The 16,338-nt window shown below is 43.2% G+C and overlaps 1 protein-coding gene across 1 annotated transcript in view; it reads left to right on the forward strand.

Moving 5' to 3' along the window:
- Positions 1 to 16,338, forward strand: part of PRKDC (protein kinase, DNA-activated, catalytic polypeptide) — a 186,463-nt gene that overhangs the window by 94,343 nt on the left and 75,782 nt on the right. The window contains exons 41-52 of the mRNA XM_023508282.1: positions 599 to 806; positions 1,751 to 1,929; positions 3,415 to 3,583; positions 3,829 to 3,894; positions 4,964 to 5,036; positions 7,004 to 7,152; positions 7,743 to 7,880; positions 8,094 to 8,213; positions 11,201 to 11,344; positions 13,379 to 13,530; positions 13,698 to 13,829; positions 14,893 to 15,004. Coding sequence (XP_023364050.1) covers positions 599 to 806; positions 1,751 to 1,929; positions 3,415 to 3,583; positions 3,829 to 3,894; positions 4,964 to 5,036; positions 7,004 to 7,152; positions 7,743 to 7,880; positions 8,094 to 8,213; positions 11,201 to 11,344; positions 13,379 to 13,530; positions 13,698 to 13,829; positions 14,893 to 15,004 — 1,642 coding nt within the window. The remainder of the gene's footprint in view (positions 1 to 598; positions 807 to 1,750; positions 1,930 to 3,414; positions 3,584 to 3,828; positions 3,895 to 4,963; positions 5,037 to 7,003; positions 7,153 to 7,742; positions 7,881 to 8,093; positions 8,214 to 11,200; positions 11,345 to 13,378; positions 13,531 to 13,697; positions 13,830 to 14,892; positions 15,005 to 16,338) is intronic.

Genomic DNA, 16,338 nt, shown 5'->3' on the forward strand with positions numbered 1-16,338 from the left:
GGCGCCTTAGCCGGTTGAGCTATGGGCGCCGAGCCGAGACTAGGATTTTTAAATCCTAATTCAGGAGTTTCAAGCCTGAGCCTCTTCCAGGCATTCTTTTTTTTTTTTTTTAAAGACAGTCTCAAGGTGTCGCCGTGGGTAGAGTGCAGTGGCATCACAGCCCACAGCAACCTCCAACTTAAGCGATTCTCTTGCCTCAGCCTCCCAAGTAGCTGTGACTACAGGCGCCTGCCACAACTCCTGGCTGTTTTTTGGTTGTAGTTGTCGTTTGGTGGCCCGGGCTGGATTCAAACCCACCAGCTCTGGTGTATATGGCTGGCACCCTAGTTGCTTGAGATAGAGGCACCCGAGTCTTTAAACAGGCGTTCTTTAAACAAGATTAGATTTGAAAGTAAACAAAAACCTCTTCCTATGCCTAAATTTGATTAGAACATTTTGGTTTTATGCAAATGCTTTTTGTATTTTGTGGGTTTTGCATATTTAATCCTTGAAGTTATTTTATAATTGTTGGTATTACTTTGGCTCTTATGTAATAGGCACTTGTAAAATATCTGTTCAAAGCCTGAATAGTCATTGTAATTTTATCTTTTGTTCTTAGGGGTGCATGTGTTACACAAGTAGGCCTTCTGGAAAGTGTATGCAGAATGTTCAGGAGGGATGAGCTACTTTTAAGTACCACTCGGCAAGCATTTGTAGATCGTGTTCTGCTTACTCTGTTGTGGCACTGCAGCCTGGATGCATTAAGAGAATTCTTTAGCAAAATCGTGGTGGATGCCATTGATGTGTTAAAGTCCAGGTTTACAAAGGTATTGTACTTCTTAGTATCTTCTGGACTGTGTGCTCAGCTGAGTGGCACCTGCTGTTCATGGAGCATTCCCTCTGCAGCCTGTGGCCACATGGGATGTGTGTCTACGTTCTGTGACTGCTATGACAGCTCACCACAGATCTGTTGGCCAAAAGCAGCAGCACTGTGCTCTCATTGTTCTGGAGGCCAGAAATCCAAAATCAATTAGGGCCGTGCTCACTCTAGGGATTGGAGAGAAAACCTCTTCCTCCCTCTGCCAGCCCCTGCTAACTACTAGTGGCCCGTGGTTGTGCTGGCACTATCAGGTCTCTGCCTCTGTTGGCACATTCTTTTCCTGTCTATCTACACTCCTGCTACATCCTTGCTATATGGGTGCATATCATTTCGTGTAGAGCCCACACGAATGATCCAAAATAATCTCCCATCTCAAGGTCCTCAAATAAATTATGTCTGCAAAGCCCTTTTTGCCATTTGAGGAAGTTACAGTCAAAGTTCAAAGGATTAGGGCATCTTTCCGGTATCTTTTGTGGGGTGGAGGAGCAGGACATCATCTAGCCTCCCTAAGAATCATATTAGGACATATCATGGATATGCAATAGCATGGCATTATTAATGCATTATTACTGTAGACATCAAAATAGTTGAAAATGTGTTGGATTTTCACCTGCTCCCGTAGCTCCAATCAGATTTTGCACAAACATTATATGCCCTGAGCTCACTACTTAGACACTGTATGTTATTTCCTACTTCACTCAACAAAACACAGCACTGTATAGACCCATGTTTTAGACCTAGAGAACTGGGTGCTCTTTTATTGAAATGATTTAGCATTATTTGACTGTTAATCTAAATCTAAAGTATATTAACTATAAAATTGGATATATTCAGTAAGATATTTTTCACATATTATAAAGTCAAAGGTAATTGTTTGTTACCTTTCTTAAGCTAAATGAATCTGCCTTTGATACTCAAATCACCAAGAAGATGGGCTATTATAAGATGCTAGAGGTGATGTATTCTCGTCTTCCAAAAGATGATGTTCACTCTAAAGAATCTAAAGTTAATCAAGTTTTCCATGGCTCCTGTATTACAGAAGGAAATGAACTTACAAAGACACTGATTAAGTAAGATTTTACTTAATTTTGGATTTGATTTGTTAATGGTTTTGATGCATACATTTTTATTCACATATATAACATTAGTAAATGTTTTATTAAAATACTTTTATAGTTTTGTATTTTCTTATGTACAAACTACCAAGGTGAACTTTAATTTAGAATGTTATTTCATAATAAATGTTTTCTTCCTGTACACATCTTTTATAAAGAATAACTTTTTTTCTTTTGCTATCCTTCCCCTGCTGGTTTTTCCCCCTGCATAGCTGGTGTATTTTTAGTGCTATGATTGACAGTAAGAATGGACTTAGGATATTTTTTTTCCTGACTATAATTTAAAATTAAAGGAGTGGTAAATATTTTTTAACAGACATTCTATAAAACACAAAGTAATTAAGTATATTTTCTCTAAAACTAGTCTTCTAACGAAGTTCTCCTCCTAGTAAACATTGAACACAAACTTTGTGATGTCTTATTTTGCATCTCCACCTACCTAGTTCTCATCTTACCTCCTCAGTGCACAAGGCCACCGTCCACTCATTGGCACAGAATGGAGACTGGGGAGTTATATTTTTTTCTTCTTTATCTTCCCACCCTCCATGTCACCATATAAATCTGGCTAATGTTATTTTTCTCAGTATTTCTAAAACCCCTGCCCTTGTTCCCAGTGCCCTTTGTTTGACCTCATTTAGTGTCTGAATTCATTTATTAAATCAGTGCCATCATCCTTCATTACTCTGCTGCTGTGCTGGTCACAGGGACAGCTGAAATGTGAGTCTGATGTTGGTCTCATTTCACTGCCTAGAACCCTTCAGAGACACCTGGTTTTTTGAGCAGGGATCATCAGCAGACTTTTTCTGGTTTTAGGGACGGTCTCACTTTGTTGCTCTGGGTAGAGTGCCCTGGTGTTGTAGCTTATAGCAACCTCAGACTTGGGCTTGAGCAATCCTTTTGCCTCAGACTCCTTAGTCGCTGGGCAACAGGCATGAGCTGTGTTGTTTGACTAAGAGAACCAGCAAACTTTCTCTGTAAAGAACCAGATAGCAAATACTTCTTCCTTTGCAAACCAGATAGTATTGTTGCAGAAGCAGCAACTCCATCCTTCAGGCTGATGTCCATGCTCCTTAGCATTGCATGTGAGCTCTCGCAGGAACCCACCTCCTTCCGCTCTCTCACCACCAGGGTTAGCCCCTGATCTGAGTGACTCTCTCAGAATGCCCTCATGTGTTTCTCCTTTGGCTCACTTACATTTCAGACTCAGCTCAGACACTATGACAAACCTCACTTTGTTTGCTAGCATCTCAGACTGGTCTGCTGGCATCCTCCTTGCATCCCTGCCTCTTTACTGACCTCTGTTGTTGTGCTGATCTTGCCGTGAGATGCACTTTGGCTACCTTTGCTGTGAGATGTGATGTCCTTATCCTCACACCCCAGCACTGTGGGGCGTGAGCAGGGGTCTCCAGAGGGTTGACGTACCCTGGCTGTCCTCTGCAGGTTGTGCCACAATGCGTTTACGGAGAACATGGCTGGGGAGACTCAGCTGCTGGGGAGGAGGAGACTTTATCACTGTGCTGCGTACAACTGTGCCATCTCTGTCATCTGTTGTGTCTTCGATGACCTAAAATTTTACCAAGGTTTTCTGTTCAGTGAAAAACCAGAAAAGGTAGGCCTTTCTTGAGGTGTTCACTGTTGCTTTCATGGTAGGATTTCAAAGGTTGTATCATATGAGTTAAAGTTATACTGTAATTTGCACCTTCACATGATATTGAAGATGCAGTTCTTTTCTTGTAGTTCTGCAGATATATTTTTAAGCTGAAGTCATGGGTTATGAAGTAGCATCAGTTCAGTAGTGTGTCAGTTATAAGGATCTCTGCCACTTAGATATCCTTGTGATCTTTGAATTTACAGAACTTGCTTATTTTTGAGAATCTGGTAGACCTGAAACGCTGCTATACCTTTCCTGTAGAAGTTGAGGTGAGTGAAATTGTTAATGTTTCTAAGCTTAAAAAATTATCAAGTGCTCACAGGGAAAAGTTGTAATGTCTGCGTTCAGCTAGAAAAACTGGCAGCTACAAACATTGGCAGTTTCAGCTTAAGGTACAGTCTCAGTGAACTGCAACAAGATTCACCAGGACTTGATTTCTTTATGTCTTGACTTGTGAAGGAAAAACAGTGCCAGTAAAAGGAGCTATTTGGACATATCCCTGAGTTGTTTTTGAATAAATTCCTTTAAAGGAGCTGAGACCAGCAGCAATGTGAATCATAGCCTTGTGGCACTGCTGAGGCAGCTGGGCATGATGATGGGGCCTTACAATGATAACTGGAGGACTTGCTCTGGCGGATGGAACACATTTGGTTTTAGCCAAGCTCAGAGTACCATGCCAGCCTCAGCTCTTTGGTGAGAAGATGGTGGCTGCTGTCTTTATAGCCCATTGGAAATGGGAAGGTAGAAAGAATGCCAAGCTTATACACCATGACCTGCACATTTCTGCACAGACAGCTTTATTACTGCTCAGCCGCATCACTACCGGTGAATGGTTGCTTCCTACCTTGTATCCTTTTGGCATAGACTTGGGTTTTTTTCTAGGCATATGTCAAAGAACTAAAAAACAAAAAAATAACAATACCAATTTATTAAGCATCTAGACACATGGTATATGTTACTTCAGAACTTTACGTCTTACAACAACACTGTTAGGTGCTGTGGTGTATTGTAACTGTATAGTTGAGGATACTGAGGCTCAGAGATAAAGTAAAGCCTGTTGGTGGTCCAGGCATGTGGCCGTGAAAGCTCAGCATGCTGCAGAGTGAGCCATCTCAGAGCTGAGGTGGGTGAATCCGGGGGAGAGGCTTCCTTAAAGGATACTCACCTATCTCTTTTCTGTGGATATTTTTGAGTGCTTTTAAACTTAATGAAAGTTTTAAGATTTCATAATTTGTTGTGGTTTTGTTATTGTTGTTGTTGCCAGATTTGCTATTAAGACAGCAAAATATGAGCACAGTTCTGAAATATTTTAAATTGTGTATTTGTTTTGCCTAATAGGTTCCAATGGAAAGAAAGAAAAAATACATGGAAATTAGGAAAGAAGCCAGGGAAATAGCAAGTGGGGATTCAGGTAGGATGTTTTCAAAATAATGAGAAATGCTTCTAAAAATTGGTATTTTTTTTAATATATAAAATATTTTCACTACTCCAAAACATGGAAATTGAGTTTGAAAAAAAAATTATTTTTAAGTAGCAAATACAATTTTACTTTGGAAGAAGCATAATTTGCTAACCTTTAACTACATGAAAAGGTCTTCTAGTGGCCAGTTGGTGCTCAGATATTGCACACTTTTTTTTTTTTTTTTTTTTGAGACAGAGCCTTAAGCTGTCCCCCTGGGTAGAGTGCCGTGGCATTACAGCTCACAGCAACCTCCAACTCCTGAGCTCAAGCGAGTCTCCTGCTTCCACCTCCCAAGTAGCTGGGACCACAGGCGCCCGCCACAACGCCCGGCTATTTTTTGGTTGCAGTCATCGTTGTTTGGCGGGTCCGGGCTGGGGATTCGAACCCGCCACCTTAGGTGTACGTGGCTGGCGCCTTAGCCAGTTGAGCTATAGGTGCCGAGCCAGATATTGCACACTTTAAAAAAAACTGTGAGATCAGTGGAAAGTCTGCTTGCGTAAGGATGTTTGTGTATTATTTCAATACATTAAGAAAACTATGTCAAAAGATAAATCCAATCCTGCCTCTCCTCAGTTCTGAATCTCCAGCTGCATCTCATCCCTCTCTGCACAGAGCTGCCCAAGGCCCCAGAACTGCTGGCCACCCTCCTACAGCCCTCCCTCCTGGTCACTGCACCCTGAAGGGGAATCCTGGCCTGTGGGTGCCAGCTCACTTTTGTCCTAGGGCCTTTGCACTGGCTGTTCCTCTAACATTAGAGTCCCCAGACACCAGTGCTCTTCCTGACTTTTGGTCAGTGTCACCCTTGGAGGAGGGCCCCCCAATTTAAAGTGAACCCTTTGTCCCTTCACATGCTCCTTGTTAGGATTTTTGTTTAATTTTTTTTCATAGTTTTTATCATTGTTTCTTGACCTAAGGATAAAATTTGAACTTTTATTTAGTTCTCTGAATCCCTTATGTATTTTAGAGGAACTGTTTTTCAGTAGTATTTCTTTCCATATTTGTGTTAGATATATTGGGTCAAAATGTACATCACTGAAATTTTTAATGCAAAGAAAATCTCTTACTCATATCTTAAAATGAGAGCCAATTTAACTCAATTTTGTCTATGACAGTAGGTATTAACTGCTAAATAATTACAGAAACAAAAGGAGATCATTGCCCTGTTCCTTTTTTGCTTTATTGACCTGAACAATGGGTTAAGAATTGCAAGGTTAGGCTAGTCGAGCTGGCTCACCTTGTGATCCTAACACTCTGGGAAGCGGAGGTGGGTAGACTGCTTGAGCTCAGGAGTTTAGACCAGCCTGAGCAAGTGTGAGACCTTGTCTCTACTAAAAATAGAAAAACTGGCCAGGCATTGTGGTGGGCATTTGGAGTCCCAGCTACTGGTGAGGCTAAGGCAAGAGGGTCACTGCAACCTAGTCATCTGAGGTTGCAGTGGGCTATGATGACACCACGGCACTCTACCCAGGGTGACAAAGTGAGACTCCGTCTCAAAAAAAAAATCTGGCTCAGCGCCTGTAGCTCAAGCGCCTAAGGTGCCAGCCACATACCCCAGAGCTGGTGAGTTTGAATCCAGTCGGGGCCTGCCAAACAACAGTGACAATAACAACTAAAAAATAGCTGGGCATTGTGGTGGGCACCTGTAGTCCCAGCTACTTGGGAGGCTGAGGCAAGGGAATCGTTTAAGCCCAAGAGTTGGGGGTTGCTGTGAACTGTGACGCCATGGCACTCAACCCAGGGCAGCAGCTTGAGGCACTGTCTCAAAAAAAAAAAAAAAAAAAAAAAAAAAAATAACAGGGTTGATGAAGTCCATCCTTTAAAAGTGTCCTTTACTTTTATTTTCTCTGAGCTTAGGGAGATGCATTTCTCACTGGTCATGTCTGAATGCACATGCTTTCTTCTCGTTTGTATTTCAGATGGTCCTCGTTATATGTCTTCCTTGTCGTATTTGGCAGATAGCAGCCTGAGTGAGGAAATGAGTCAATTTGATTTCTCAACTGGAGTTCAGAGCTATTCATACAGCTCCCAAGACCTTAATCCTCCCACTAGTCGTTTCCGGAGATGGGTGATGATCACATTTCACACATTACAAGAGTACTATTGAAGTTTTGTCGAGAGAGAGAGGGGAGGGTCACAGCTCTGCCTTGCTGTTCTATGGGAAGGCAGTTCTCTGTCTGTAGGTTGTCCTCAGAGAACAGACTTCATTTGGAGAAGTTTCCAAGATCTAAGCCCAGCCTTATGTCCTGTAAACTGAGAAGTCAGATTTCTTTAGCAGAGGGAGGAAATCAGGGAGTCTGAGGCCCGTGCAGCAGAGTTTGACCGAAGGCGCCCCCTGGGGAGTGATTGAGAAGGCAGGACTGAGGGATACAGGGCTCTAGGGCGTTCTAGAGTAAAGTTTACCTTTATTAGTTTGAAGTGGTCTTTGTATAAAATAGGTTCCTAGAACGTAAGGAAAGCATGAGGAATTCTGTTTATCTTCTAGTCGTTTAGTGAGAAAACCCACCAAGTGTATCTGATACTATGACCAAATTATCATTGCCTAAGTGTTATATGATATTAACCCCCAAACGAGACTCTCGTGTTCACATTTTATTAATAGCCGTACACTCACATCATGGAGCATCTTCACAGGATGCCCTCTTTCCCTCTTCATAGGACCATCAGGACCCCATGGAGCCAGGTGGTCCCCTGGAGCTAGAGATGGATGAGCTCAACCAGCACGAGTGCATGGCCCCGATGACAGCGCTGGTCCAGCACATGCACAAGCATCTTAGTCCCCCCTTGGGGGAGGAGGTGCGTCCCACTTGTGTTCTCTGTTAGCACTAGCACTTGTTGGAATCACACTGAGAATCAACTTTTAATACTGAAGACCAAACCAAACTGCATATCAAATAAGCATGAGTTTTTGTTGTTCATGTCTGTCTTTGTCATTGTTTTCTGATAATATCAAAATGTGTGGTTATTTTATTCCATTTTTTCTAGGTAATTCTGAGTGTTTTATTTCAGGGTTCAGTACTAAGAGCTCTTCCTCCTTGGATGCAATTTCTCCATAGCAAACTTGGAAACCCATCAGTACCATTAAATATCCGTCTCTTCTTAGCCAAGCTTGTTATTAATACAGAAGAGGTAAGAAATTTATTTCTTTAACAGTTCTTTATAATTCTGTGAATCTATTTTGAAAACCACAACAAAGGAAGATAGAAAGGTACCGAGCATGACATACTTGTTCTCCAAATAAATTACCCAGCAACATTTATCTTCTTGTTCTTCTTTTAAAACACATAATTTAACCTTTATTAGTTTGAAGTGGTCTTTGTATAAAATACATGTACCAACTTTCTTTTTTTTAGAGACAGAGTCTCACTTTGTCACCCTTGGTAGAGTGCTATGACGTCACAGCTCACAGCACCTCCAACTCCTGGGCTTAGGCAATTATCTTGTCTCAGCCTCCGGAGTAGCTGGGACTACAGGCGCCCACCACAATGCCTGGATATTTTTTGTTTGTAGTTTGGCCGGGGTGGGTTTGAACCCTCCACCCTTGGTATATGGGGCCAGCACCCTGCCCACAGAGACACAGGTGCTGCTCAAATGTACTAACTTTCTCATGGCTACCAAATTTCTTTGGTTATAGTAGAAAAAAAAAATGGTGAAAATATTCCTGCTAACACTGCATTACAAACGACACGCTCTTAGGCAATTGGTGAGGCCCCAAGCCAAAAAGGGGCGTCTTCTACCTTTGAAACTCAGAGTAGTCTGGAGAGGGCGTGGATAATCATGGTGGGCATAGGAGTGTACCCTGTGCAGAAGCAGCAGCACTGGCAGGGTGGGTGGACCCAGCTGGGCAGACCTGCTGAGCAGAGTGCTAGGCTCATTCAGTGAGCAGTAAGGAGCTGCTTCCTCTTGGCCCCCAGGAAGTCTTCCTTGGCAGCTCTGCAGATGTGATGGGCCCAAGGCCAAGCTCACTGGGAGGTCTGGGGCTGCAAGGGTCTGCTTTCCTTAGGTCTCACTTCCTTGCTCCTAGAGCTCCGGTTATAGCCTGCCAGGGCTGGGAGCTTAAACAGAGGTTTTGAGGCCAGAAGTCTGAGGCCAGGATGTTGGAAAGGTTGCCTTTGAGGACTGTGAGGGAAAGTTCTTCCAGGCTGCTCCCTGCTCCTGGTGGCCTCAGGCCTTTCTGAGCATATAGATGATGTTTTTCCTGTGTTCTCACACTCCCTTCCCCCAGATGCCTGTCCATGTATCCCAGTATCCCTAATTTTTTTTTTTTTTTTTGGCCGGGGCTGGGTTTGAACCCACCACTTCTGGCATATGGGGCTGGCGCCTTACTCCTTGGAGCCACACATGCTGCCCCCCAGTATCCCTATTTTGTAAGTAAAAGAGTCATGTTACATTAGAGCCCTTAGTAATCTCAATAATCTCTATAGAGAGCCAGTCTCCAAAAAGGGCACATTTTGAGTATTAGAACTTAACAGCTATTTGGGAGATGCAGTTCAGCCCATCACACGTGGGACCACATGCGACTTCTCGCTCATTCCTTCCACATACTGACGTGGTTGCTACTAAAAAAGGAGCTGGGTGTTTGACTTTTGGATGATTTCTCTCTTTGAGTGGCACAGGCAGGCTGATGAGGAAGCTACTGCCTGCATCCATAATGCAGCTGCGAGGGGCCTCTGAGGCAGCCTGATGACATGTCCCTTGAGCAGGTGGGACAGTGGTTCTCAAAAGGAGATGCTGAAAGTGGTCCTCGTCCTATGGAAGAAAAAAAGTAGAACTTTTCATTTATCTTAGAGTTTTCAACCTCTTAAGTATTTGTTATAGTTTAATACCATAGTAAAGTGGCTCATTTATATTATTTGTAAATAAGTGGATACTTAAGAGTGTGGTCTTGTTTTTCTTTTTTTTCTTGTGGGGCATGATCAAGAAAGATTTGAAACCACACAGATTAAGCTGTAAGAAAAGTAGGTAAGAAGCCCCTAAGAATACATTTGAGAGAGAAGATGGAAGGTTAAAAGGCTGGACTGTGCTCTTCAGTCTGTCCTGCAAGGGGTGGATATGTGAGTAAATATGTCTTATGTAGATTCAGAGACCTAAGCATGTGGCCTTTATTTATTTATTTTTGAGACAGAGTCTCACTACGTTGCCCTCGGTAGAGTGCTGTGGCATTACAGCTCACAGCAACCTTAAATTCTTGGGCTTAAGCAATTCTCTTGCCTCAGCCTCCCAAGTAGCTGAAACTACAGGCGCCTGCCACAACGCCTAGCCTTTTTTTGTTGCTGTTATCGTTGTTTAGATGGCCTGGGTTGGGTTCAAACCTGCTAGCTGGGTGTATATGGCTGGTGCCTTCCTCACTGTGCTATAAAGGCTGCCATGTGGCCTTTATAAAAGTGAATGATTTCTGTAATACAGAACAAAGTAGGAAAAAAAATTAGCCACATGCACCTACCTAATTTTTTTTTTTTTTTTGAGACAGAGCCTCAAGCTGTCCCCCTGGGTAGAGTGCTGTGGCATCACAGCTCACAGCAACCTCCAACTTCTGGGCTCAAGTGAGTCTCCTGCCTCAGCCTCCCAAGTAGCTGGGACCACAGGTGCCCGCCACAAGGCCTGGCTATTTTTTTGGTTGCAGCCATCATTGTTTAGCGGGCCAGGGCTGGATTCGAACCCGCCACTTTAGGTGTATGTGGCTGGCGCCTTAGCCGCTTGAGCCACAGGCCCTGAGCCTCCTACCTAATTTTGTAATCTCACTTTTCCTATATCTTATCCATTGGCATAAAGTAAAAGAATTTTCAATAGCTGACTGTTACTCAGATGGGACAGAGAAGATTGCTATAGAATACTTTGATATTGGTTTCTCCAAGCACCGTTATATCAGAAAGGTTTTAATAATGGAAAGCTCAGTAATGGATTTATTTCCATTGAATCATTTCAGGAGCCCATGAAGAGATAATTCAGCAGAGAATCTAATTTGATCAAGTGGGGGTAATTGTTGGAGTTCACATCTGTTTTGCACTTAGGTCTAGTCATAATATAAAATTTTGGCTGATGGAGGATATTTCTGTGTTAATATTTTGGTTATTTAGAATGATTCATTGACATTTGAATTTTAAATTCTCCTATAGGTCTTTCGCCCTTTTGCAAAGCACTGGCTCGGTCCCTTGGTGCAGCTGGCTGTTTCTGAAATTAGCGAAAGAGAAGGCATTCACTACTTGGTGGTTGAGATTGTGGTTACTGTTCTTTCATGGACAGGCGTGGCTACTCCTGCGGTAAGGCCTGATGCATCTTTTATATAGTGATATATTATTTCTTTGCTGATGTCCTATAGTGCGCATGCCCCACAGCTCAAGCTTCTTGTATGACCTTGAGTTACAGTTTTTAGGTAACTCACGTAGTCATCATGTGACTGTGCTGTTCCCACTACTCATCCTGCTCTGGTTCTCTTTGCTTTTGGTGATCCTTCTTACCTGGCTTTCATTGCTAAGCTGTCAGGTACTTCTTTGATTTTGTTTCATTTATTGCTTTTGCTTACAAGGAGCTTGGGAACTATATAACAGTCCTTACAAAAGTTATGTGTAAGCTAAAAATCAGCAGAACCTGAGTGTGGGGTTCTAAGGCTTGCTTGTTTGCCGGTATTTCCCTGCAGAGTGCTGGTTGTGACTGGGCTGGTGAGCATGTGGGCTGAGGGGGCACCTGCTGGACGGTGACCCTGTGCTACGAGACATGGGGCGCAGACCCATGTGTGCTGGCACTTTGCCTGCTCATTTAAACTGGGCACCGATGTGTACAGAAGTTTTCATGTGAAGGTGTTTGAGGTAGAGCTTTGTCAAACCTGACCAGCATGTGTAGCCTTTTCAGCGTCTGTGTCTGGCTGTGCCTACCTCCCTTATCTCACAGAAAGCCATCTTCAGTCTTCTTAGTCATAAAGTGATTGAATAATTTATAGTCTGCCTAATAACATGAAAAAATTAAAAGAGTGTTCAGTTTAACTTAGGAGCCATTGAAGAGATTGATATAGATGTTAGGAGCTCAGCTAAGCTTGAAAGGATGGAAGTGCCAGGTGTCACATAGGTGATTAAAGTCCCAGCAAGCTGGTTCTGTGGCTCATACCAGTAATACTAGAACTTTGGGAGGCTGGTTGAGGCAGGAGTTCCAAGACCAGCCCAGGCACCATAGTGAGAACCTATCTCTATAAAAAAATTTAAAAAAATATCTGTTGTGGTGGTAAACACTTGCAGTCTCAGCTGCTCAGGAGGCTGAGGCAGAAAGTCCCTTGAGTACAGGAGTTCAAGGTTACAATGAGCTGTGATTGCACCACTGCACTCCAGTCTGGGTAACAGAACAAGACCTTGTTTCTTAAAAAAAATAAAAAAGCAACAAGAAGTGAAAAGATTCACCTGCAGTAGTATAAGCAAGAGGCTGAAACTGGAGGGGAAAAGCACCAATTTCCCCTGTTCACTTTCCCCCTAGGAACAGTACACTGGGCTGCAGTCAGGGGAGTCAACACTGATTGCAGGTGATCACTGGTGAGGAGCCTAAACTAAAGGCTTAGCTATTTTATGGTTTCTGAGGTGGTGTCTGCCAAGGGGATTCCCAGAGTGGAAAAGCTCTGTCTATCGGGCATCAGAGTGGGAAGCATCTTCATGGTGTCCCCTTCTTCCCTGAAGAGGACCTTTGGCCAGGGCCTCAAGTAAAGGGACCTAGAAGTGGAGGCTCTAAGGAGGAATGCAGAAACACTGAGGATTTGGCTGGCTGGAGCCCAAGTCCCAGACCACAGCTCCGGTGGTGCTGCTGTGCCTGTGTCTCTGTGCAGAGGTAGTGGCTCCCAAGCCTTGCCAGGGAAAGCCCTCACCACTGCTTGAGGTCACCCCTAAAAAGTCACACACAGGGCTTTAACTAGAGGCTGGACTCCTCAGTAAAAGGCCAGATTTCTTTTTGTAAATGGACTTTTGAATTAAAAAGTGCCTTTCCAGAGTGGAATGCTAGGCTTGGCACTTGTGGCTCAAGTGGCTAAGGCGCCAGCCACGTACACCCAAGGTGGTGGGTTTGAATCCAGCCTGGCCCGCCAAACCACAATGACGGCTGCAACCAAAAAATAGCCGGGCGTTGTGGCGGGCGCCTGTGGTCCTAGCTACTTGGGAGGCTGAGGCAGGAAACTCACTTGAGCCCAGGAGTTGGAGGTTGCTGTGAGCTGTGATGCCACGGCACTCTACCCAGGGTGACAGCTTGAGGCTCCTGTCTCAAAAAAAAAAAAAACAGAATGGAATGCTACATGTTAATGTGGAATTTCAATACCTTTTCAGGGGGTCCCTAAAGATGAAATACTAGCAAATCGGTTGCTCCATTTCCTAATGAAGCATGTCTTTCATCCAAAAAGAGCTGTATTTAGACACAACCTTGAAATTATAAAAACCCTCGTTGAATGCTGGAAGGATTGCTTATCCATCCCTTACAGGTATATGTTTACTAGTATTTGCAATATTGTTAGGAAATTTAAGTTAAAATGCAACATGTTGTAAATGGTGTTTATAATGAAATTTAATTAAAGGATGTGATAGAAGAACAATATAATTTGAAATGTAATTCTATACCTGCCTCTTTTTTCTCCTGTGTTTGTTTAAGGTTAATATTTGAAAAATTTTCCAGTAAAGATCCTAATTCTAAGGACAATTCAGTAGGAATTCAATTACTAGGCATCGTAATGGCCAATGACTTGCCTCCCCATGACCCAAAGTGTGGTGTGGAGAGTCTCCAGTGAGTATCTTGTTTTCTGCTTGACTATCTTAGGTTAAAATCTTTTTGAATTGGATTGACAGACTAGAGCATAGTTCAGTTTTGATAAATTTAGGGGCCAGAACCCATGTTAAAAATCTTTCTACTTAAATGGGTGGGTTTTCATGCATATGTCTGCAGGTGAGGGTGTCATTCTGTGGACTGATACTCTCAACACATATCGCTGAGAGGGATGGGGGCTGTACAAGCTGCATCCTAACAGGGCCTCTGGCTGTAGAGGGTCTGCGGGGGTGCTGGGCTTTGTTGCCCCTGTGCTCGACCTGTTGGGGCTCAGCTATCCTACCCTGGGTGAGGAGTAGCAGATGTGACACATGCTGTCAGGTCAGGGACAACACAAAGGGCACTTCCATACCTTGCTTCAAGGACACCAAAGTCCAAGTTCACCTGTGGATGCCCCATAGGCTTCTGCCCAGCCGCCGCAGCCTCTGTCTCTGGGCCTTCGGTATTGGACTCAGGTCCCATCACACCCATCACTGGTGCTGAAACTGTGCGACCTCAGTGCTGAGATGCCAGGGTTAAGAGCTCTGCAGGAGCTCGCTCAGTTGTAGACAGGCTGCTGCTCTGCGCTGCAGTTTCCTTAGGTCAGTGCTAGGGGCTGGTAGTTAGATGTGCTGCCTACAATGGCACCTTGCGCTGCCTGTCCTCTGGCTGTGGCCTTCTCTTCCTCAGCATTGTACTGTCCTGGTCTTGTTCCAGTGGGACTTCTGAGCGGCAGTCAGTGCCTCTTAACCTTGCACAATAGCCTTCCCCCTCACTGCCACTTCTTGTGTCTCCCACGAGGGGAGACTGGCATGTGGTTCTGTGTGCTTGAGCTGTCGGCCACCTGCACTCTTCTGTTCTAATGCCCAGGCCCTCGAATGCAGACTGGGATGTGGATTCAGACGTGTAATGGATATTGTTTTATGTTCAGATTTTTGCAGTTTGTGCTCCTAATATGATAGGTAGTGGAGGGAAATTTTAATTTTTTATGTCAAACAACAGACTGGGTTATTTTAAGCATACTTATTGTCTGTATTTATTGTAGGTACTTTCAAGCTTTGGTCAATAATATGTCCTTTGTGAAATATAAAGAGGTGTATGCAGCAGCGGCAGAAGTTCTGGGACTTGTTCTTCAGTATATTACGGAGAGAAAAAATGTGAGTGTGTTGTGCAGTTTTAAGTAAATACTTGTCAGTTTGGATTTGTTAGGACAATTGACATTACTTATACTTTCTGTATGCTATTGGAAACAATCTGCTTAAGTGTATTTAATATTTCACTGTTTCTAGCTGTATACCAAATACAGTGCTTAGTATTTTGCAGATGACATGTGATTTTTTTTTTTTTTTGAGACAAAGTTTTACTCTGTTGCCCTGGGTAGAGTGCTGTGACGTCATAGCTCACAGCAACCTCAAACTCTTGGGCTCAGTGATCCTCTTGCCTCAGCCTCCCTAGTAGCTGGGACTAAAGGTGCCTGCCACAACTCCTGACTTGGGTCTTGCTCAGGCTGTCTCAGGCTCCCAGAGTGTTGGTATTACAGGTGTGAGTCACCAAAAAAATGTGACTTTTTCTAAAGGACTATAAAACTTTATTGGCCACTGTTCACTATTATCTACATTAATAATATATGGCTAGATGACATTCTGATTACTATGAAGTTGTTTTTTTATGGCTTCTTCTGAACCAGTAACACAGATACTGAAAAGATGGAGTTTACATGTAAGGAGTGAGCTAGGATAAGGAAAAAACACGCAGGTCAGTAGTTAGATTATAGTCTTTATTCACTGTTTATGTCAGCGGGTCCAAAACTATTGGCATCTCTTAACCATCTGCTTAGGTGTCTATGAGCCAAGCCTTAGATAATCCATTAATCATGACCTTTTGTCAGTATAGTACAGGTTATTTCAACTTTCTGTAAAGGAATGGCACACTAGGGGAATCTTTAATTAGAATGCTCCAGGATTTGTCTAGTTTCCTTATCTGTGTAGGTGATAAGGCTTTCCTTTTAGTAATTTTGCAAACAAAATTTTGAATTTATGTGACCATATGTATAGCTGTGGACTCTGATATAACTGTCTTTAAATTATCCATATAAATTGTCTAGTTAACAAATCAGCTATTTGATTTGAAATGGCTTCAGGAGAATTTTCAAGTCTTAGGTTGCTTAGAATGATGTCATCACATAGGCTTTCCTGTGATTTCTGTTTTGGTGAATGTTTAAAAGTAAAGAAAATAGGCTTGGCACCCGTAGCACAGTGGTTACAGTGCTGGCCACATACACCAAGGCTGGTCACATACACCAAGGCTGGTGGATTCGAACCCAGCCCAGGCTAGCTAAACAACAATGACAACTGCAACAAAAAATAGCTGAGAGTTGTGGTGGGTGCCTGTAGTCCCAGCTACTTGGGAGGCTGAGGCAAGAGAATTACTTGAGCCCAAGAGTTGAAGGTTGCTGTGAGCTATGACATATAGCACTCTACTGAAGGTGACC

The sequence above is a fragment of the Otolemur garnettii genome, unplaced genomic scaffold, assembly GCF_000181295.1.
Source record: "Otolemur garnettii isolate 467f Iridium unplaced genomic scaffold, OtoGar3 scaffold00237, whole genome shotgun sequence".
Lineage (NCBI taxonomy): Eukaryota > Metazoa > Chordata > Mammalia > Primates > Galagidae > Otolemur > Otolemur garnettii.